Source organism: Accipiter gentilis, chromosome 34 (genome assembly GCF_929443795.1).
Source record: "Accipiter gentilis chromosome 34, bAccGen1.1, whole genome shotgun sequence".
Taxonomy (NCBI): domain Eukaryota; kingdom Metazoa; phylum Chordata; class Aves; order Accipitriformes; family Accipitridae; genus Astur; species Astur gentilis.
This window is the reverse complement of record NC_064913.1, coordinates 829887-854485: the sequence shown is the minus strand read 5'-3', so window position 1 is coordinate 854485 and position 24599 is coordinate 829887. Positions and strand designations below refer to the sequence as shown.

The window sequence follows — 24599 nt, the reverse complement described above, 5'->3', positions numbered from 1 at the left end:
AAAAACAAAAAAAAACCCGAAACCACTGCCTCCTAAATGTGCTATGGATTAAATAAGCAAGGATGATAAATAAATGGCTTAACAGTCATGAAATAAATTCTGCTGTAACTCACACTCAGCAGATGCCAAAGTTATAAATACAGTCTTAACTTTACCATTTACTGATTATGTGTAAAATATCTATACAGTTTAAAGCTGTGTTAATTATGACTCTAGGCAAAAACACTATTTTTTACTTTGAATATTCAATAATTAATACTGATCCTAAACACCACCTGACATTACTATATACAGCACTTCTCACTACTTTATAATTAGTATGGTTAAGTTAAACTATTTTGTCTAACAAGGCAATCTTGTTCAACCACTACTGTTCATTGTATTAGTAACCATTTTCTGATTGTTGCAAAGTATTTTGGTTTTCAGACATTTTTCCACCATAGTGAAATAACTACCTTTAAAATAAATACATATTCCTCTCCACATATAGCATATTTAAACCTCTTAATGAAATCAGCTTAATAAAGCATTAAGACATTAGATCCAAAACCGTACAGGACCACAATATTCAACAGCTTATCCCATTAACTAAAAAACACTGCAACAAAAGGTGCTACACTGGTGAAAAAGGTAATGTAAGTGAGCTAGAAATGGGATTTCTAGTTTCCCCAAATGGAACTCTAAACAGTTATCAGGGCCCCAGCATATACCAGTTGTTGCAAATCACTATCTGAGCATAGACTTCTTTGTAGCTGTTGCCAAAACACTTAGTCACAATATTTTTAAAGCATTACCTGCTACTTGTGCCAATTTATCGTGAAGTGCATATAAGCTGTTCATCATGAGACTTATTTCATCTTCCTAGAATTAGAAAAAACACATTAATGTTAAAATAAACATTAGTAGAGATATATTTTTCTTCTCTTTACCCCCAAAATTTTTGTATGCCATAAGAAAAAAAATGTTTTACACATACAGGTGGAAAGCTGTAGTGTTTCACACATCAACAATGATACAAGCAATAGATTTTTAATCAAAGTATTCACAATATTGATTTTTCAGATCTTAACTGAAACTAAACTAGATTGCATTCTGGACTGTGATGGATCTGCCAGTTAGAAACCAACAGCTCAAAAGATTATTTTAATACTACTGAGAGAACAGTACAATGATCCAAAAGAAGCTTGGTGGGTTTTCGTTTGGGGTTTTTTTGACAGCTACTATGTAAAATTAAACCATTTTACTCTTAATAAATGTGCAGTGACACTTCATAGAAGCCACACTAAAGTACCATCTGGTCGTATTCCCACATGAAATTCATAGCAAACTAAGACATTTGTTGTCTACCTTCAAACCACAGTAACTTAATTAAAAAAAAAAGCCACACAAAAAAACCCTAACCAACCAACACCAGAAAACTGTGGACTATACAATCTTGTTGACACTTCCTGCATGTGCCAGTAGTATAAAAAGCCCTAATTCCCAAAACAAGCACAAATGTCATATAATTGTTACTTACAGGGGAGTTAAACTTATAAAAATACTGAGCAATTTCAGTGAAATATATCCACAAACATTTTCTATTAGAAGGAATTATTTAAAATACAAAGATGAGGAACAAGCAATTACATACACTAAGTACTAAAGGCCATACTAAAACATTGGGGTTTTTTTTAAGTTGGCTCTGACTCCTGGGATAGAGTCAAATGGCTGAGAAGACTACAACCTTTATTCAGAAAATATGCAAGGAAGGTAATTTTCCGGTTTGTGTATCTGATTATACTCACACTGAAAAAACCAATGTATTTTAAGTTTAATTCCCTGATGCACCAGCACTATCTGACAATTTTTAAGTTTAAACATGCCAATTTTTTTTCCATAAGAAAACTGCTACCAAAAAGCAGAACACTTCTTTCATTGAGCAAACATTTGACAAATTAATTCCCATGGATGATACCAACAATCACCAGCATCACCTCTCCCTGTTCCGGTCCTACAAAACCATCATTGATATTCAATTGATATAGTTGGTACTCCCCAGGAAACTAACCAACTTTATTAACTCATCTCCTGGCTGGAAAATACCAGGCATGGCAGAAGAGGAAAATCAGTCCTCTACCACACACCTCACAACAGCAGTACTCCAAGTTCCATTTATTTGCCAGTAGGTACACCCAAGACTTCGCTAATAGCTACACTGAGACAGACACGTGAAACACTTTTGTGAACAATTTCTTTTTTCGTAGATCACTGGTCAGACCACTTAAAAGAAGGAACTGAACAGTATAACTTTCGTAGCTAAAGAACAATCAAGCATGGAGTAAGATTACTATGGAACAGTACACAAGAAACACAGAAGGCAGCAATACACAAAACAGGTTCTCAAGCTGCCAAGTCCAGTGCACAAGATGCATTCTCTCTGCACTACTAAAGTCATTCTGAAAGAATCCTCAGCGTTTACCCCACAAAATTCAATTTGTTCAAAAGATTCAGAAACATTTTCTACCCAAGAAACTAGCCAAGGCTACCTACTTAGAATACACAGCTATTCACTTTTAGAGAGCTCAATCCTAGACAAAAAAAATCCACACACAATTATCTTGCAATACCTACTTAGATATGCCTAGGAAAAGCAGGTCACTACGTTTACAGTCCAGGCAGAAAGACTGAAGGCCAGAAGAGAGAGCCACCAAAACGCATGCTGCGGAACTAATAAGGCAGATACCTTCAATGGTGACATCTCAAAAATGGTTATCCTGATATTCCAGTTGAAAGACTGAATATAGGAACAAGTAACAGAATAGAATCAATGTGAAAAAAATGAACTTTTAAATCCATTTTCTGAAGGAAGCTAACCCTTGCTCTTCTATGGCACTAAGTAAGATCCTGGTGTTTCAAGTCAATCATCTCTTACCAGCTGTCTTTCAAGGTTGAGAAGCCAAATGGTAACAGTAAGAGACAAACTGATACATTTAGTCTCAAAACTTAGAACACCACAATTCTTCCTCATAGCTCTACAACACAAATTATGTAACATTTTCTTAGTATATAAAGCAACCAGCATGCCACAGCCACATCCTGTAATCCTAGTTACATTTCCCAAGATGAAAAACAAAAAAATCAAAACCTTAGAGTTTCCAGAAGTGCATTAATCTCATGCAAAACATCTGAAACTGCATCCTTCTGAACTGATCTATATTGTTTTTATACAATCATTTGACAGACTAAAGTCTCAATATTAAGTGGTTTTACTTACTTTTATTTTTAGTTCTTCACTGAAGGGATTCTTGGCTGTCAAAAAAAGAGAAAAAAACTAATTAATTCTAGAGTCTGAAAATACTGAAAAGGTATACCAGCACTGTAGCTTTATGACAACGCTGTAATCTTTAGATAAAAACAAACAAATCCATAATCTGACAAATAACAATTAGACAGCTATTAACCTTTGACTTAACTCTGCATTTGATAACGCACTATACTAGCATTTAGGTTAAAGCAGTATCTTGTATATTTGCAAATTTCACAGCTATTTCCATGCAAACAAAACCATGCTTGCCATTTGCCAAACTTTTGCTTTAAAGATGTCAATGCAATTGATGCCTAATTTGAAGGTTTTATATTTTTTAGTCTAGTTTAAAAAAGTAAAACTACTTTTTTTACTAAGCAATAATCCATACAACACAAAGCTGTACAACTCATCAGCATTTTCTGTTTTGACAAGAGATGACACTTGACAGCTCAGATGAAAAGTGCAGTGTGACTAGATGACCATTCCTTCCCTTCTAAACAAACCACTTTCCAGAGCTCCTAAAAAGCGTAACTTTATTATATTCCTCTTGGCTACAAAAATATATTCTTCAAGGAAGAGAAGTTGAAATCAGACAAGTAATTTGTGCTATGCTTGCACTTAAAAGACCAACCAGCTGGTAACTGAAAAGGAAGCAATCACCATTAAAGCATATTGTTTTGCCTTTCTGCCTTTCTAAGCTACACACTCTTCACCCACAGTTTGAGCTCATACAGATATTAACAGTTCTACATACTGTTCAAACAGGAAGTGAAGCTTCTACTGACCATAGTTCACCAAGCACAAAAGCAAAAGAAGAGAAAAATCTATCTTGGGAAACCCGACACAAAATTGAAGGTTGTAAATGTCATCACACTGATGTTGAAAGTACACCAAGAACAGGTAGCACTTGAAAGGGCACACTGCTCCATATACAGTTCTACAAAAAGTAGAATTCTTCCAAAAGAAAAAGAGTACTTTCCACTACTTTTAAGTCTGATGCATTTGCATAGAGAACCTGGAAGAAATCTCAGTCTGGGAAGAATTTCATGCATTTTGAAATCCTCCAGTTCAACCTTCTATACCAAGGCATAGTAAAAGACAAGTACCATCTTAAATAGTGTCCAAAATACTTAATTACACACACACACCAGATATTGCAGCTGTTCACACTGCATTTCTGCTTGCATCTGAAGGTAACTCAGCAACAGCCTCTGACAGTGTTAACCAACGTGACTTATAAGGCACTCCCACGCGTAAAGGTATTCACAAAACATCAGGAGTTGCCTCCCCAACAGTCAGCTGATTGACAGTACCTTGACTCCTGAACCATAACCATCATTATTAAGCTGATCAGTTACTTTAATTATAAAGGGGAAAAATAAGAGAAATAAAGGTGGACACACTAGATCAAATTCATGGCAAGATTTCTCATTTAGAAGTGGAGAATGCAAAAGAAACTAAGAACCAACTTATAAACCAGGGATCCCCTAACCTTTGCCAAGCATAATCGTATCTGGATGATTAATTGAAAAAAAAAAATAGATTTTATAACAGAAAAATGAATTGTTTGTAAAACAATGTAATTTTTATTACCTGCACAAACTTCCATGGCACTCTTGGCAGCAGCCAGATGCTGACTCACTTCACCTTATTTTTGAAAGGCAAGTTTCAAGTGGAAATGATTACCATTTCATTGCTCCTACATGTAGCAATGGTAAGGAACACCTTTGTACAATTACAACCAATAAATGATGTATAGAACAGTGGGGCAATGAAAATGTTTTCTGTGAGAAAAAGAAAGCTTGACTCTCTGAAACTTTGCAAACAACGGTTTGTCGATGTGCCTGAGCTCTGAAGAAAATTAAGCATGCTACCCACCCAACAGCAAGAAGCACTTTAACTTCCTCTGACACAGCAAATGGGAAAACAAACAAACAAACCAACCCACGCAAACACATGGACAGGTTTTCACAGACATACGAGTACTTGATTCAGATATCAGATTAATTAAAACTGATAGAAGCAGATGATGTTCAAGTACTCTTGTAAACCAAGCCCTGTACCACTTCCATGATTAATTCCATAGGTGCAAATTCTCAGACACTGCCTACTAGATTATCAAGCTACCAACTTCACAAAGCTTGTATGTATTTCATTCATTAACTCAGCAGAACATTCCCAGTATACTAAACTTGTAATCTAAATAGCCTAAAATAGGATTAGAGAAACACAGCCAAGGCTCTAGATGACTGCCAACCTCCCTGTTTGATCGTTAGTTATCCAGACAGGATAATTATGTAATCACGGTCTCTTCCCAAGGTCAATCTTATTGAGCATACGTGAAATCTTGATTATATGGTTTTAGATTGGAGGGGGTAGGGAAAGGGGGTGGGGCATGAGACACAACCATGTACGTATTTCAGTATACGCAACATATATTTTAGCACTGACAAAAGCCACAGAACAAACAAATGCAGTACTTCCATGCCTGCAAAGGTGCAAACTGAAAACTGTCAGCTGCAATTCTACATACACTAGGACTACATACAGTTCTACATACAGCAATTAAGTGAAGGCAATGGTGGTGCTATACTCAGATCCTCCCTGTATCACAATTCCAGTGTAAAGTCAATGCCACATGTGAGCAACTTCATATTTGGATAAATTAAAACATTGAATTTACATTGAAGCAATGCAGATCAGTCAATGTTTGCCTCTCCTTCACAAATACATAGTGGTTAAAGTGACCAAAAAAACAAGGGCTCTCCTCCAAAATTATCTATTACAAAAATTTAAAAATCCTTGTAATTCATTATTTTAACTCACATTATAGGATTTCCACGAAATCCCTCTGAAGTTAGTGATTTTATGGCAAGTTAACCAGTAGGTGAGATACACTTTATATAAGAAGTTAATATAGTTTAGGATGCTTGATGCCTTAACAGCCAAGTATGTTAAATGCAACTGCAGCAATTTATCAGATGCATACGCAATTAACAACTGTTAATCAATCTGCATCTATTTACCACATAACCTTGATTAACTTGAGTTAATAAGGCCACTCCTTAACTACTTCAGTAATGCCTCTGTTCTGAATCCACCCTTTCTTTTGTCCAGGTTCTAAGCTCTTAGCAAATCCTCCCACTTGCTCCAGCCACAGATGTTAAAGTTTTCATCTACTCCACCACATTTAAGGTATTTCAATATATTACGTCAACATTATTGGTTCAAAAGGTTTCCTGAGAGTTCATACAATAGATAAGTATAGTTTTAAAGTAACAAGTTCTTGTTCTACCAAACTAAGCATTAATTTAGTAACTAATTGCTGAGTTCCTTAGGTGAAGCTATCATACTTCCCAGGCTCCTCCTCAAAAGGGGTTCAAGACCTCTACCATAGAGCAACAATTACCAGCCTTGAAAGTAGTCTATCTATCAAGCTCACGGTTTTATGATCTTCAAAGAACAAGTTCTCACCTACTTATACTATAAAGCTAAAAACTATCAAGAGCATTTTCTAAAACAGGAATCTCCTGACTGATGTCCCAGGGGCTCTTCTCTCGTGGTTAGCCAACCAACCAACAACCACATCCACTGCCCTCAAAAAAAGGAGGGATGCAACAAACTACCTGGACATGGCAATTTCATTATCCATTAGAACTCCCCAGACAGCACCAAAACTGAGAGAAACATGGCAGTTTTACTTGGCCACACATGAATACTACCTGCAGGATAAAAAAGCAAGAGTACTCTCATGGAAGAAAAAACCTCAAAAACTTGACAAAGGTAACTGTACCAACTTGCCTGAAACACTGTAATAGCTAAACATTTTGCATCAAAGTTTGATACACTGGAGGAAGAGCTTTATTCCTGGTAAGGTGTAATGATAATAGGATTCTTTGGCCAGATCTGGAAGGAAACAAAAGGTAAGCACACTAAGGGTCATCATCTTCACATGAAACTTGATTGCAGAACAGGAAGGGATATGCTATTTAAATTCCATTTTTAATAAGTGATCTTACTTAAATGCTAGTTAATCAAGAACAAGATGGTAAGATTACCAAAAAGCCTGCAAAAGAAATCAAAGCAGCATGCAAATATTGTTCTGGTTAACTGAAAAGACTACTAATGACCCGTAGAAGTAACTAATTTACACATGTTACTGTTGGGGTTGGGACAAGTTGTAAATGTTGACAGTTTACTAGAATTCCTCAGAATGGCAGAACTGGTCAGTCTCAAGTAACAAAAAGTCACCAATACCAAGCTAAGGCTCACAGCACAGCTCCAAAGCATTCCAACCAGAACCATCAACACAAATGCATGTACCAAGCCATCTCACAGAGATGCTCAACTTTAGGAATACAAGCACAGTCAGTGTCAACATACAAGGTTAATTTTCACAAGACTACAGAAGCTTTCATCTTCAAAGTAACAATAAAACCACCCACCACCACCGCCCATTTTCCTCCCTAATACATTGGTAACAATTGCAGACATAGTATTTACAAGGGTTTAGTTTTCTTCAGCAAGACAAGCAGGGAGCACAAAGTGGGATTTCTCTTTTTCAAAGCATGGTTTAACAGACATGAAGTTGCAGTCTAATTGCAGACATTCATGAGCACACAAGTCAGCTTTTATAGAGCCTTACTAGTACAAGTTCCAAAGACTGACATAGCTTCACAGGCAGTCATACCTAGAAAGAAGACATGCACAAATAAAAATACCCTTGCTTAGGATATAAGCTAGAACCGTATCACTAACATGGTACCAAAATAAGGGATCCAGTTACCTTCCGCTCACCAAATTAGGATGCCGAAAGGTAGCTCGCTAATCCTTCCACTACTGCTGTCTCTTAGATGCTGTGTTTCTTTGCCCTGAACAGCGTTGCCATTCTTGCAGTTTCAGTATTCAATACACTTCAACAGATAACATCAAAACTGAAGCATGAAGGAACAGTCCCACCAGGACAAACCAGGATTCAACTAGCCCAGAATCCTGCCTCCAGCAGTAGCAAGAAGTTTTACTCTTTTCAGAGACACCTGTCCCTAACTGGAGGGGGGAAATCAACAGAACAAAAGTGGCAAAAATGAGTGTCAGAGCGCAAGAATATAAAGTATATGCTGACATTTCAACAAAATATTCTCCCAGTCATAAAAAAATTTGCACCTCAGAAGCTTCCTGAGACAGGTTACCAACTCCAACGTATTTTTCCCTACCAATTTGTCTAGTCCCACATTAACCCCAAGCAAGCTTTTAACTTCAGCAACATATGGTCACAGAGTTCTATAACCTAAACATGCACGTGTGAAAAACCAGTTTCTCTGCTTACTCTGAACTTGCCACTTGTTAACTTGAGAAACTCCTCCTTGTATTAGAGGAGACAGTGAGTAATCAGACCCTATTCACCCTCTCCATAATCCTCATGCCTTTACTTCATTCCTCAGTCTCTCCCTTGGTCCTCACTCTTCCACACTTGAGTCCTATTCCTCCTTGCTATGAAAGCCATGCTATGCTTTTGATCATATTGCTACTCTCTGAACCTTTCTGTAGCTCTTCTATGAGCTTTCTGAGGTTGGAGACCAGAGTTGGACACTATTCAAAATAAAGGAGCACCATGGATTATTAGTGCCATATGGATACTCTCAAATATATCCTCTCATATATACTTTGTTCTCAATTCCTTTCCTAAAAAATAGAAAATTCTACCATTGTGTTTCCTTCTTGACCACTACAGAGTATTAAGCTAACATTTTTAAGAGAATCATTGTAATGCCATAATCTATTTCTGAACATACAGAGAATTTGATTTTATAAACAAAAAAGCAACTTTCCAACGCAACTCCAAGGAGCTGCAAAGCCACAGCTACAGAAACAAGAATGATCCCAATTAACCCAATTAAACCCAATTAATTTTTCAATGTGGTGATACCAAAAGTGCCAAAAACCATCCCCACAAGGATTCGGAGACTGTACAATGCAACACACACTTCCAAGTTAGCAACTTAGAATCAGAATTAAGATGTTCCTCCCTGCAAACAGAAAAGTACTTTTCTCCTCACCACCCACCATGCCACAAGCAGACTAATCCCAAAACAGAAGCAGTATTTTTTCCAAAATTTGTCCTGTAAAGTCGTGTTCAGTAAGTAGATAACCTAATACTTTCCATTAGAATTTTTTCTTTGTCAAAAAAAGAAAAAAAGCTGGATAATGTATTGTTAACAGCAGAAGCAACAATACTGGAAGCACTGCTATGCAAAAGAGGCCTTTAGCCCAGCTTTTTTCTACACAACCTTGGAAACAAGTTCTCAATAATTTTACAATCCAGGTACTTTTAACATCAACAATCAGATCTAACTTTTTTCTGTAAGTTTGGGGTCAAGTAATGATTCCACCCAGTGACATACTGTGTATGTGTCAAGGACAATTCTAACATGCTGTCTCTTAAAGCTCCTAAACCTTAAAATGCCAGGAAAAAAAAAAAACAAACAAATAAGTTATTACAGGAACTAAATTATTCCAGAGCTCCATCTTTCAAACAGCTTAAAATAATCCTGCCTTTATTCTCCTCTTTGCAATTACTCAACACTAAACACAAATGAGCAGCTTTGCATGACCTCCATCTCCAGATTATGCTAATTCAGGTAGAAGCCACTTTGAACCAGTAGGCTAAGTCTCTGTGCTTTGATACTAAGACACCAAGTCATATGTCAAGCTGAGCAATTCCTTCACTACAGATCTTCTTTGTGTGCTTTGGAAAAAGTTTTTATACTTCTAAATCAGTACACCATTACAGTTTGAATAGTCCTTGGCCATACCAATTTTGAACGGCAGCACAATCTACCATAGGGATTTGAGAATTCTAAAAACACCTGAATCTTTCCTTAACATCAAGTCAGTTTTTCAACTGCCCCAGTTTAGAGAGCTTTTAATGCTCATTCTTCCCCAGTATCATTTGAATTCATTGTTTGTCAATAGGTGATATAAGCGTTGATGATGTAACCAAATTATTTCGTAATCTCTTTTTTGACAAAACCCACCTCTAAAAGAATTAAAACTATCATATTTGGGATAGACATTTCAGTTCAGATATTTTCTATCAGCCCTGAAAATATCAGTCTTCATTATTGTAAGTAAAAGGGTAAGAAATACCAGAATTTCTCTTTGGAGCTCTTCACTGCTTCTTAAAAAAACCTCTCCATATTTTAGCTGTATCACCCTTTCTAAAAATGCTTAAATCTACTCCTGCCTATTTAAATACTGGTTAGAATAGACCTGAATGTTGGAAGATGCTCTTAAGAGTCATGTCAATTCGGTCCACATTTAAGAAGAGACACTAAAGTTTTGGGAGAGCTTCTCAACAGATTATTCAGTTTCACTAGGTTTCATTCTAGTACCTGTATTAATGATTGAAAACCTAGAATAAGTTTTGTGCTTAAAAGATGAAAGTAAAATATTTTAATCTGTGTAGTGCCTGTAGATATCCCAGTACTGTGAAACTGAAAGAATAGTTGGTTCTAAGTCAGTTCTTCAAAACATCACCTTTTTTAAGCAAAAAGCCTTATAAAATAAATCTAGAACTGAAAGTTGCCAAAACATCAGAGCTGACTTCAGAAGAAGTTTTCACTATATTATTGCCACATTCACTCCATGAATACTGCTGCCAGCTAGAATCTACCGCATCAAAGTGCCCATTTCAAACAGAGCTGATACCTCTAACACCTGCAAATACTAACAGAGAGACTGCCTTTCCTTCTTTCTGGTCTCCCATTTCCTAAAGATCACCATCAACCATAGCAAGACTCAGGGAAGAAAAAAAACCACTTACAGAGCTATAGTACAGACACTGCTTGTTTCAAAAGCAAGAATGTGCAACCTGCCTGTACATATGAAAAACATGGAAGTTCACTTTTTCTACTAGCAGACCCTGTGAAAATAACTGTATGCAATAGGTGAAGGAACAAGCAAATGAGCCCAAACAAGAACCGATGGAGCCACACCAAGAAACAGAACAAGCTTGAGAACACCACTATTGGCAAGAAAACAAAACTGCATTTTAATTCCCCAACTCCAGGGAAATTAACCAGACAGATTAAGAAATTTGGGCAGAAAAGGCTCAGGCAGTGTTTCACATCCCTAACTCAGGAGTTGGGGGTGTCATCAGAATTAGCAAGTGCCAGTCACCAAACACTCCAGACTGTACTTCCAGCGGCTACACCCACCCAGGAACTGGTCTTCACCCCAAATTCTATCTCCCCTATGCCTCCATTAACCTCAGTGAAGCATACTCAGTACAAGAGCACACTAAGATGCTTGGTTATTTACAAAATCATTTTTCATTATCTGTATTTGGGGAAAGGTAAAACAATTCTTACAATGAAGTATCCTCTTCTCCAGTTTTATTTCTACTAGTGTAAGGGAATGGTTTATAGCAATGGAATTTGCACACAGCCGCTTTTACATTATATTACAAAACATTACATTTCAATGAGGAAGCAGCTGTCTGTGTTCTGTTAGGAAAAATGGCTCAGAAGTGCATTTGCCAAGCATTGTACAATTAGGTAATATTACATTCCTTGCACACACATACACACAGTCTCCATTATAGGCTAGTGTTTAAATGTTTTTTCTTAAAAAAGAAAAAAAAAACAACACACTAAGACTGCTTTTATCAGCAGTTGCAAAACATCACCAGGAGAAACGTAAGACTTAAGACACCTACCTGCATTTTACAATGGGTAGAGAACACCTTCGCTTGCAAGAGAACTGGAATAGGCTTCTGAAATAGCTCTTCTCCCTTCTTCTGTGCTCCTTCCCAAATATTTTAGGTTCTTATACTTTAAGGTCAAAAACCACCCATGACTTCAATAAATGAACACAAATGAAAAAAAAACCCACAAAGATATTCAGAAGCAGGGGAAACTCCACCTTGAAAATATGGCAACACCAGCAGCTCCATGTTAAATTAGGAAGTGGTCTGCTTTCCTCAAACTCCAAAGCTGAAGATGGAAAAAAACCTCATAAAGCAAGTGTTATTAAAACACAGAAGGTTTAAGAATCAATGTAATTCTGCAATTAAATATTAAATCTACTGTCATGGCCATAGGGCCCAGGCTGGACAGAAACACTCCTGTGATCTTGTACAAGCAGGAAGGATTCCTGTAAAAATACCCACTTATAACCTCTCCTTCCAGGCAGACTTCAGTTGCAAAGTATTAGTAATATACTATAACAGTACGAACAGTTTACAGCATCCAAAGATAACATTCAAATAGAGAACACTAACAGGAGAACTCTTAAGAGAGACCCTCAATCATGACAGCAAATGCACTAACAAAGTCAAGATAAAGATCACATAGGGATTTTTCATACTTAAAACTGAGCTTCTGCTGTGCCTCTGTCCTTTTAACCATTCAGCGCACATCGGTCTATCACTGCTTGCTGCACCAAGAGCAGGAGAACTGCTGAACAATGATCTATACAAAGCCTGGACATGGCAGTAAAGCTCTGAAAATAGGTACCCTAGTGTATCCTAAGGAGAAAAAAGAGCTTACTCTATGCAAGACATACAGAGGTACTTGCCAGCAGGTCTCCCGTCATGACAAAGATGAGCTTTCACAGAGGAAGCAGCAGCCAGCTTACCACAAGTATCCATATTAGCTAAATAGAAGAAGGAAAACTGCCCACCACACATAGCAGAAGTTTGCAGAGCTCAAAACCAGGATAAACGCAGCAGTAATTCAAGACATAACACCACTTGACTGGAAGTGAGTAAAAGTAGGCAGTATTCAGCGACTTCCATTTTTACTCAGCTGGACTAAGACTCTGAAGAGTTGGCTAACCTTCCAGGCTGTCCACCATACCAGCTGCATTTGTTTGATAGCAGAAACTGGCTGGTTCAAATCAAAATTATTACCTGAAGGGAACAACTGGACTACCACACAGCCATACATCACCATTATCCTTATATACATGCCTTGCCATGGCTCCTATACTCAGCTGAAGAGTCCGCTGAACTAAGGCTTCCAATATTGTTATCATAATTGTTTATTAAACAGGTTATGCCTATTAGTTAAAGGGTTACATCATCAGCTCGTGGATTAAGCTGACGAATCTTCTAGCAGTACTGTGTGCACTTCTCCTGAGCCAGGTGGATCTAGAGAGCATAAAGAACCTATCTTGGCAAGAAACTCATCTGCTGTACAGAAACAGCAAAAAAAAGAGAATGGAAAGGAAGAACAAGTGACTCTTACTGAGATCTCAAACACCAGGGACAATAAAACCTTACCACACCATTGACTATTTGTAGATACACGAAAACTCTGTAGTAAGTCACTACTACTTAGTAGTACAAAGCTAGGTGCTTGTACAAAACAAGATCTGAACTCTTCTTCCTCAAACCATTTATGTCATGCTTAAGGAAGTATAGCTGGCCATATAGCTAGTAGTTTGATGCCAGGGTTTGTGTAAGAAGCTCAGTACATTCCCATCTCCTGAATGGCAAAGGACATCACATGCTAATTCATTCCCTTACAGAAGGGATAGGCAGACCCTGTTTGGCCTTGGTCCTCAAATCACCAGGGCCAGGGCTGCTACTTTCATGTGTTCCCTCCACAGTTCGCTCTCCCTCCAAAGGAATTACTTTAATACTACACATCCTATAGAGAGGAATAAAACAAGTCTGGATTTAACATCCCGTTGGGGTTTTTCCCCCTACTTCATGTGCACTTGTACTCAATCTGCACATTTTTGTTGTTAGCTCATAAGCAGCAACTTTAGCTGAAGGTCAAGAGAAAGAATACAGTAAAGTTATAAATCAAAAAATGCATTACCCATTGCATTATCCAATTCCAAAGTACACAGACACATTAGTGCTCAATGTAAACAAGCTTAAAAAAGCATCTACAGCGTTTCTGCAGGGAGTACCACCTTTGATGGAAGTCAAACTTTGAACAGACACCAGTCATAATACACCTAGGATCACCAAGTCAGACTGTGCATATACACCTGCCCATTCTGAATGAATGAGCTCTCAGGAGTACTTAAAAGGCTGGTATTTCTGGTTTTCAATGAGAAATGAAAACCAACTAGCTCAAAGGACACTGTACAGACAGTACAACAGTATAGCTCTTTCAGATGTTCTCAACACTCCATTTTATTTTTTCCCTAAGTTTACAGCAAACACATGTTCGCTTTGATATTATTCACAAAATACGAAGTACCCAAACATGAATACATCCTTTAGATACAGCTCAGATTACCCATTTCCCACAGTGATTTAGGAACACCTTTATCCAAAACTGCTTTTGCGTAAGCAGTACTTCACATGCTTACAGATAAGAGAAACAAAAGCCAAAAACAAGTAGTGAGACTAGTTCCTTCTCCAGAAGGAAACCTGCATCTCTAACCTCATTTTGTCAGGTAGACAAAGTCTCCCCAAGACAGCACAAAGTTCCTTTGACAAAAAAAAAAAAAACCAAACACACACACCTTTCCAGCTTTTTCCTTGAAACACACTATGCCTTTTACCTCCAGAAGCTTCCTTGGATCATACAACAGGTGCAAGCCAACACAAAACCAGACTAAGATGAACCTGACATCACACTCTCCTCTTCAAGATCCCACCAAGGAATTTTGTAAATCATTTTCTCTTATTTACAAAGTAACAGTAAACTGTTTCCAAGGAATTTGCAAGAATGAGAAACTGCACAAGCAAGACTGCCAGACAGGCCCCTCCCCAATAATTCGGTTTGACTGTAGATTTCCATAGCCTGAATGAGGCCTCTCAGGGGTTTGTCACACATGCACCACCCAGTCTGTCACTCAAAAAAATTAACAAATACCCTCTTCGGTGGTCTGAAGCATACAACTGAAAAAGAACAAACAGCCCCCTGAACTTTTAGATATAGGTCAAATGCCAGAGACGAACAGAAAATTTCATGATGAATGTTTTACCATTTCCCAGAAAATATCCTGCGAATTAAAAAAAAGCCAAACCACCACACACCACAACCAAGAGCTGTTTCAGGCAATACTAACACAAAAAAATGAAAGCAAAAAACCCAACCAAACCACACAACTACCTTTTGATATTTGAAATCCCTCATTCACAGTAAATGCTCCATAGCTCAATATCTATTGACAGGTTTCAGATTAGTTTTAGCTAGACTTTTGCTCTTTATGACCAACAAAATCTAAACATTCAGATAAAAATTTGTTTGATGAAGTTGTCTGTGAGATACAGGAACACTGGACATGAGGAGTTCATGTTGGGCAGCTTGATGATACTTTACAGACTCTGGGATAAGTATTATTGAATGAGTGTGCTGTGGAATGTTTTATTGTGTAACTACATAGTGAGATGACAAGTATTGAGGGGACAGATGGTTAAGGTGAGTGGCTTTGATACACAGCCTATTGAAAACATCCAAAAGCTAACATAAGCGGTTATGAAGTTAACGGACAGTCTGAGGCTTCTCCAATAAGCAATTCAGAGATTTAATTGACCTTCAAAGAAACTCTTTTCTGTGGAGAAAAGGGAAATTAAGATCCAGATGTGGTCTTAAAAATCTAGTCTGGAGTAACACTACATTTATCCAACTCACCCCAGCAGTCCTCTCATGATGAAGTTCAGTTGACTACCTAGCAAGGACAGGCTGATGCCGCGTTTACCCAAGACGCCAAGAGTTCAAGCATAAAAGTTTCTTGTACTTTTTCAACACAGAAAAGGTTAAGGGGATGTGACCTGTATATAAGCCCTGTATTAAGACTTAATTGAATAAAAGCAGTGTGAAGGAAGTCTTGGTATGTATATAAAAAAGTATTTTCTAACAAGCCACCTTCCAATTTTTAATTAAGCAAATGGCCTTTTCTACGACAGAGGAAAAACTGACCTAGCAATTGGTTTATAATTCTTCATTTATCAACAGACCTATTTCTTACTTACCCACTACCACTACTAGAATTCAATGGATCTTGTAGATTATTTAGTAAGTTTTAATGCCACTTAAATTTAATGTTAGACCTCTCTTTTTAAGCCCCTACCTCTTCTCCGCCCCACATTAAACAGTCTTCTATATCAATTCAGTCTGTCACTCAGAGTTCATTTAAAGCAGCCAAAGGAATTTAAGACTCTAAAAAGGCAGCTTTATTCAAAATACCTGTGTTACAATACAACCCTCAGTAAGCAGAAAATTTGATCCTTTCCTCTGCAAAAAGAAGACTTCATCTCTGCACAACACCAGACATAACAGCACATCTCCTCCAACAAACTCGCCCCAGCAGGCACACCACATTTGCCTGTTTCACATTTAGCATGCATCCACACTCACTTGCTCCTTACCCTCTCACCCTCCACAGTAGACTGCAAACACACAGCAGAGGAGAGAAACAGCACTAAATAGCATTGTGGATAGTATAGGACTCAACAACAGACGTTGTAAACTAGAGCAAACCTTCTACACAGAAGGAACCTATACGAGACCAGCTTTAAGTTGTGCAGTGGTTCTTCGATCTGTCCTTGCATCCATCAGTATGCTGCTTTCCATCAGTAACACCACTCCTTTTCCAAGTTTTTCTAAATCAGAATTCCTCAGTGGACAGAAGCCATCATGGTTATTTTGATCAGTGGCAGACTTACACCGTGACCTCATTTATTACAATCACAGCAAAGGCACTGCCACCTTCTCCCACAACTCTACACCTACCAGCAACAACAGTAGGAGCCAAGAAAGGAAGAGAAGGACAAAGATACTACTACTGAAGTTCTTAGCAAACATGCGAGTCCCCTGAAAAATCACTTTTCCTTCTTAATATACCTTGATTTCACAGTCCTTCAACCAGTCAACTTTCTCCCCTCAACCTACCACAAATCACAACAGAAAACTAATTTTACCAGAGAATACAAATGCCTAGAAGAACTTTAAAGGTGTAAGGAATATATGCCTCATGATTACACTGGACTCTGTGCTTCTCCACAGCACTGGAACAGCACTTTCATCAACAAAAACTGATGTACTTGCTTAGTTTACTTGCCTAAGCTTTTCTGTTAAATGACCAAACAACTTTCTCAAACAGCAGCTCTGGCCTGTTCACACGTTCATGCTATTTCTGAAGCAGAAGTCTAGAAGCATGACAGGGATCTGTTGGGTATGATGCTAGCACTCCTGCCAGCTTAGCTGGGTTAGCAATCAAGCCAAAGTTTTGCAACCTACTACTCCCAGATGAAACACAGATGTCAACAGGAGTTAAATGTAAATGATTTTTTTAGAAACACAATTGGTCCCCAGGAATAGCAAGACTGCAGGCCTGATTCTCCTCTGGTACTGGGATACTTTTTTAAATGGTGCAAAGCGGGGCTCCTACAATGCTAAATTTAAGTCCTTCGGTATCGTGGGGTCTTCCTTAACATCCATTATCACTGTATGCATCTGTCCTAAGCAGAAAGAAGTCTGCATTGCACTTGAAGAACACTATTAGAGTTGACAGAGGTTCTTAACAGAAGAAACACAAGTTTGCTTTCCCACTCCTTTCTAATCTGCAATGCTTTATAAACATGGAAAAGCTGTAACCAGATCTGCTTTCAGATCCTAGATCATCTTTAACTTTCTCAGATCAGAAACCAAATTTTCTTTTGAGAAAACTACCATGAGCTATGGAATGGAGTGCAAACTTTCCATTAGTTTTTGTAACCTAGCGAAAACAGATCCTGCCAGAGCTCTTCTGCATCCCTGCTCCCCAGGCAAGCAATTTTAGTTCCAATTTCCCATGACTTACTTCACAAAAAAGCATAGCCTACAACACAAACATTGAAAAAAGGTCATTGTAAGAATATCTAAAGTCATGGCATAAGGAAAGTTTTGTACACATCTGCAAACAGCAGCACATTTAAGGTATGAATGCCAAGTTAATTAGTTCTAAATATTCTGAACAAAGTACCAAACACCGCTATTTCCCTAAAAACAGGAATTCTGAAGTTGCATAATTTTTGTTTCAAATACTGATGAGCAATTTTCATTATTTATACTTTATACTACAGATCTGCTGCAAAGGCAAATAGACTGTTTATTATCCTTTAGGAAGGACCTGAAGTTGTCAGCTAAGGTGAACTATTTCACACTATGTAACAATTATTTGGACCTTCCTGGGTACAGGTCTTGGCTAAGTTTGTTCCGCATTTTTAAGAGTTATTTCTGATATACCATAAGGAAGACTAGAGTTCAAAAAGGTCAAGAATCCTACAGAAATTTAACTATTCTGCCTGGCTTTACCTTACAAAGGCAGCCTAGGGGTTTTTTTGATCTCCTGATCTTGATCCAAAACTTACCAAACCACAGAGTTGAGGTCAGCTACAAGAAAGATTAGTCTTTAAGGTGTACATCAGGATTTTCTTTTGTATCACCTAGATGAGAAATACTTGCTGACTAGAGTTTAAAGCAATATACAGAAAGTGAAACAGAGCTATATGCTAACATGCCAATAGAAGAAGTTGTTGTATTGTCAAATACAAGTCAGAGTATCACTTGCAAAGCACAAGCAACATTAATAGCCACACAACACAGGAACTCTCCAAATCTTTTAATTTTGCTTCCTCCCTTTACTATCTTCTCTTCTATAAATATTTCTTATCCAGAATTCATTTTCTTCCATTGAAGCCAACACTGTCAAGAAGATAGACTCTCCTGAGAAAGTGATCTTAGAAGGCAAGTAGATTTGTAACAGTTATCTGTGAAATACCACAGCACCTTAATAGTAATTTGCAGGCCCGTGAGCGCAACAGTCATCTTCTTGTCTTTCATACAGCAAGTCTAACTTCTTAACAATGAAACACCCTGCATAAAATTCCATAGAAGTTTTAACACCTGAGAGATTTAAAAATCAAGAACAAAGGAACATCAATGGAATAGAATTAAACTCTTAGAATTGTGATTTGCATAAGCTTCCACTTGCAATATACACCACTGCTAAGTCTGCCTGAATTAACATTTCAAAAACACAAGTAGTAGCAAATATAGTAAGGATTATCCTCCTAGCAGTTGTTTTGTAACAAGCATCATAGAAAGACAGAAACTACTAGCAAGAGAAGAGATGTCACTTTCAAAAGCCTCTCCTAATAAGATTTTAAACAAGACCTACATAAAGTTTAAAGATTAGGTTTTGGTGGCAGTGGTTTTTCACAAATCAACTACTCCCCAGGCAAAGTACTGGAGCAGAAACAGTGAGAGTAACTTAAAAACAACCTATTTCAGATCACAACCTTAAATGTAGTACTAGTGCCCTCATCTTTCAGAAAGTAAACAAGACCTGAAAGCAACATCTACTGACCCGCTATCGTTAACAACTTTCCATGAAAAATAACTTTAGAACTAACTCCCAGGAGCAGCTACCCGAGATGCTCACAATAACATTAAAAAAAAAAAAACAAACCACACAAAGAAGTTGGAAGAGATACTCAACTCTTCAGGGTCTGAAGAACCCTAAGGAAGTAGACTAAAGTCAAACGTACCATTTTCCTGACAAAATACTATGCTGGCTTGGCAAGAAGTTGATAGAATTCCATGGTATTTTGAAGGCAGGTGCAAGCAAAACATGCTTTACAGCCAGAGCCTCATGAATGAGGTTACCAGCACCAAGCCCCCCCCCCCCTCCCATGACCTTTCTTTTCACATACAACACTGTCAGAGATAGCAAGCACAATGGGCGCCTATGCATTAGTTCGTCTTTTATGTAAACTTAAAAAGTAGTTTAATATCAACAGTTTAAGACGCTTTAGGAAAAGCCCCATAGATATTTATCTGCATTTTAGACAGCTAAATGCATAAAAACCTTACCTCAAGTGACCATATGTAGGTTAGATACAGAAGAATTAGCCCAATTCTGATTTGCCTTTGAACATTTTATGCCACACGTGCAGAAAAACTAAAGGACTTCATAGCTATTTCAGAGGTCTGAGTAAGAAATCATTTGAACATTATGCATGATATAAGCGACGATCCTCTTTTGAATCTTCTCATCTATATTATTTTACCTGGCCTAAATTCAGCCCCAACACCTAGTTTTAAGCCTCCCCCATTACACACAACTTCTCCTTCTCAGATTACAGCCTGACAAATACTGTAAATGCCGATATTGGGTGTACAATAGAAGACAGGGTTCTTTCCCTTCCCAGTAGCAATCAGTCTTTATTGGCCTGTCTTGTCTGTTCTTGCCTGATCTACAGACCTACCATATTTTTGTTGCATATGCCCATTTGAGGAGTAAGAATTTAGTGAGCATGTGCTGGGCAAGGTAATTCCCTGCTCATTCCCACATTACTTAGAAGCAGCCGCCTGCTCCTCTTCTTATCAAAGAAGCTAGCCACAAATCCTACTGTTTGCTTCTTCCAATGGATACTATTCCCGCTGTTCCCATTTGTTACGTTGCAAAGCCCAGGGCTGTGACAAAGGACGACAGATGAAACGTGAGTGCCACTGACAGAACAAATATTCAGGAAATCCACTTTCAGGAGCTCCACTGAAAACAGAACAATTAAGAACAGGCCAAGAACTGGCTTAACTGGACTACCAAGCAACACTGGGCTACCAGACCATTGGCTGGGCAGCCTAGCCTAAGCAAAACAGCAGAAGAGAACAATCTTCCCTGTATATCATTTCCAGCTGGGTTAGCTTTTTAAGAGCAACATACTCAAGACAGTGATCCCACATGCTCTATAGGGAAGTTCACACATTCAAAACAAAGTTTTCTTCCAAGACAAAAAGTTCAGAGTGGCCTTCTTTCCACAGTATTGCTATCTGCATAGCTGAGACATTCAGCTTTATCAATCAGCATGGCAGGCGAGTTTTAACTCAACCACTGAATTTGACAGTCAGAAAGTTTACCCCAGCAGGCTGACATACCTACCTTCTGCCCTATTAAATCATCAGATTTTAAGACTAGGGAGAAAAAAATCTAATAAATGTTTGTAGAATTACACAGCTTATAGATAAATTTTCTTATGTACTGATGTCTCTAGCAGCTACAGCCAGAAGTTAACCACAGACTATGAGTATGAGTAGTCCCAACAGACACACTACACTGTATCTAATTTTAGCCCACCTGCACATGTTCACTGCCTTCCCAAAAACGAAGACTAAACAGTAGTTAAGAGCCACGTGGACAGCTATGAAACCACTGCAAATGTTTAAGTCCTTGCTGCTATTGTCCTTCCTAAACACTAAATCCCTTACTCCCCACCCCCCCCCCAAAAATGCACAAAACAGAATTAAGAACTAGTCTGCTACCATAATGTAATGAATAATGTTCGAATGGGAGGAGAAAAAAAAAAAAAGAGAAAAAAAACAGCCCACACTGCTATTTCTGCCCTGTAACATCTAGCAGATCCCAATCTAGCAGCAGGATCACTCCTTACAAGGCACTGTATACATGCCCACACACAAGTACATAAATCTACTATCTATATGAAGAAATGCATGCACGTGCATACACCCCAAATGCCTTCCTCAACCATTTCAAGAAAAATGTACATCCCCAAGGACATTCTAATGCTCTCACGTCCCAAAATTAGCTTTTTGCATAATTTTCATTGCTCCTGATGAGCAATTAAGATAGTAATGGCATGATTTTTCTTTCTGATGTTAGAATCTCTACTGTCCATTTCAGAGCAGCCAAGAATTGAATTAGCATGAATCACCACCCTTAGGTGGTACGTTTCCATTTTCGTATGCTTTGTGACTAGAAAATGGTAGTTTCTAAAACCATTCCAAGAAGCTACTTTCACATATTAAAGAAGCTCCCAAATAATTCAGGATTTAAAAAAGAATCAAATTCAAACTAAAGCACAACAGTATTTCATGTAGAAAAACATACTCTCAACTAAATTTAGAAAAGAGTACTCATTAGAAAACAACACACAATAGGTCCAGCATTCACTGCACAAGTTCGTTGTAGTGTGTAACATCATCACAACCTAGCATCCTTTTCAAGCCTCAGTAGACATAAATGAAAACAACCTGCTTTATTACCAAACAACTATAGTCAAATCTTAGCCCTGCAGGAATCCCAGGTATCTATATGTGCACAATTACTTCTGAGAGACCGGCATAAAGCCTTAACTCGTCAATTCTGCATTAACCATATATCTGCTGTATTGAACAGAACACATAAAATTGTTTTTTTAAGAAAATATGCTAGAAAACAAGGTATCAACAGATTACAGCAGGGAATGCCAGGATTTGAGTTTATCCTCAAATGTCTTGCAAGCTCATTATACCAGCTGGCAAGGTGGTACTTAAAGAGAGACAAGCTCTCTACGCTCCATCCTACGTAGAAAGATTATACCAAGGTGGAACCCAGAATTGCTCAGTAAGGGATGTCTGGGAACGCAAAGGTGAATTAACAGTTGTATATCCAGTTGCAGAAAGAAACTGCTCTTACCCTTCACCTAATACTTACTGTTGGCTCCCACATCCTCAGCTACTCCAGAACCTCTCATTCTCAGGTATGTGAATCCCAGTATCAGAAAGAACAAGCATGCAGCAGTTAAGAGGAACATGGACAGGTAATGTGCACTGAAGCCTCCAGTGGTGGATACCTCCTCTCTTTTGAACTGTTGGAGAAGCTCCTCCTCGGGCTCTGAGAGATTCTTCTTGTAGGTGTTTTTCAGGTAGGTATGATTTGAACCCGTATGATTGGAGTGGTTGAGTCTAAGGGAGGAGGTGGTTCCACCCGGGGGAAGGCTGTTGGTAGCTGAATAGATCCTGGATTCGACATTATAGCTACCGGCAGCACCGCTGAGAACGTGATTATTGGTCGCTTTCCTAACGGTGCCTGGAGGGTCAGTGATTTTACCGCTGTCCACCTCCGTCAGCGGCGGTGGCAGCAGCAACACCGGAGGGGATTTCTTAGGTAGGCCGATGCGGTACCTGGGGCTGGGAGGACCAGAGTCCACATTTTCACATCCTCCTCCTCCTCCTCCTCCCCCGGCCGCCGCCGCCGCCTCCTCCTCCTCCTCCCGATTCCTGCCCCTGTCTAGACTCCCGGCAGCCGCCGCCGCCGCCCTGTCATTCGTTACGACTACAGCAGCACCGCAGCCTCCGCCAGCCCTTTCTTGGCCCGTCTCCATCACGCCAGCGCCGGCTGCAGCGCATTTGCCTGTTATGAATGGAGCAGGCGACTTGCTGAGGCTCCGTCTGGGCCGGCGAACCGCCGCCTCCTCCTTCGGTACCTGCTGCCTGGCCCTCGCCCCCGCCGCCGCCGCCTCCTCCTCCTCCGAGTCGGAGTACTTGTCCCTGCCGCCGCCGCCGTAGGGGAGGAGCCGGTTGCCGTTCACGGTCCGGTTCTTCCACCGCTGCTGCTCGCTCTCCGCCGCCGCCTCCTCCTCATCCTCTTCGTCGTCCTCCTCCCCCCCTTCCTCGTCGCCGTCCCCGGGCCCCCTCACGCCCTGAGCCGCCGCCGCCGCTCTCCTGGCCGCCGCCGCCGCCCCCCACCAGGCGCTGGGCTTCCGCCTGGCCGCCTCCTCCGGGGGGTAGCCGCTACTCACGCCGCCGGCGCCGTGGGGGGCGGCGGGCCTCGGGCCGCGGAAGAGGGGTGAAGCCCGCTCCCTCCGGCCGCCGGCGCCGGCCTGGCTCCGGGGGCTGGTTTCCACATCCGACTCGTCCGAGCTGAAGCCCAGCAGCACTTTGCCGCCCACGGCGGGGGCTGCCGCGCGGCTCCGGCCGCTCCCGGCGGCGGCCCCGGGGAGGTAGGGGTGCTCGGCGCCCACCAGCCGCGCACCCGCGCCCGGGGCCGCCCGCCCGGGGCCGCCGCCGCCCGGCGCCGCTCCGGCCCCCGTGTTATTGTTGTTGCTGTTCCGGGTCTTGCTGGCGCCGCCGCGGGCCCCGGCCCGCTCGTCCTCGCGCAGCTTCTTCAGCTTCTTCAGGTAGACGGGCCGGGTGCTCTCGGTGACCGGCCCCGGGGAGAAGCCGAAGCGCCTCAGCTCCGAGAAGAGCTCCTCGTCCGTGAGCTGCGCGGCCGTCGCCATTTTCCGCTCGCCCCGCCGCCGCGGCGTTTCCTACCCACGCGCCGCGCCGCGCTCCCCGCCGGAACTGACGCATGCGCACTCGGCTGTGGCCTAGACCTGCCTGTCACCCCGCGGGCGCCGCCCGACGGGACCGGGCGGGGGGCGGGGCCTGGCGCGGCGGCGGCGGCGGCGGCGGCGGCGGCGGCGGCGGCGGCGGCCGCGGCGGCCGCGGCGGCCGCGGCGGCGGCCGCACGTACCCCCGGCGGGCCCAGGAGCCGGAGCGAGGGGCGAGGCGGCCGCCTGTGGAGCGGGAGGGGCAGA

At 40.4% G+C, this 24599-nt stretch overlaps 1 protein-coding gene across 2 annotated transcripts in view; it reads right to left on the bottom strand.

The window, feature by feature from the left end:
• The window catches only part of LEMD3 (LEM domain containing 3), a 51398-nt gene extending 27043 nt beyond the window's left edge, over positions 1 to 24355 (bottom strand). For both annotated transcript variants that reach the window (XR_007504631.1, XM_049792184.1), the window contains exons 1-3: positions 22733 to 24355; positions 3257 to 3291; positions 795 to 861 (exon numbers count right to left, since the gene is read on the bottom strand). Coding sequence is in view for 1 of the 2 variants with exons in the window: in XM_049792184.1 (XP_049648141.1) it covers positions 795 to 861; positions 3257 to 3291; positions 22733 to 24299 (1669 nt within the window). In the remaining variant the exon portion in view is untranslated. The remainder of the gene's footprint in view (positions 1 to 794; positions 862 to 3256; positions 3292 to 22732) is intronic.
• Positions 24356 to 24599: the final 244 nt, after the last annotated feature.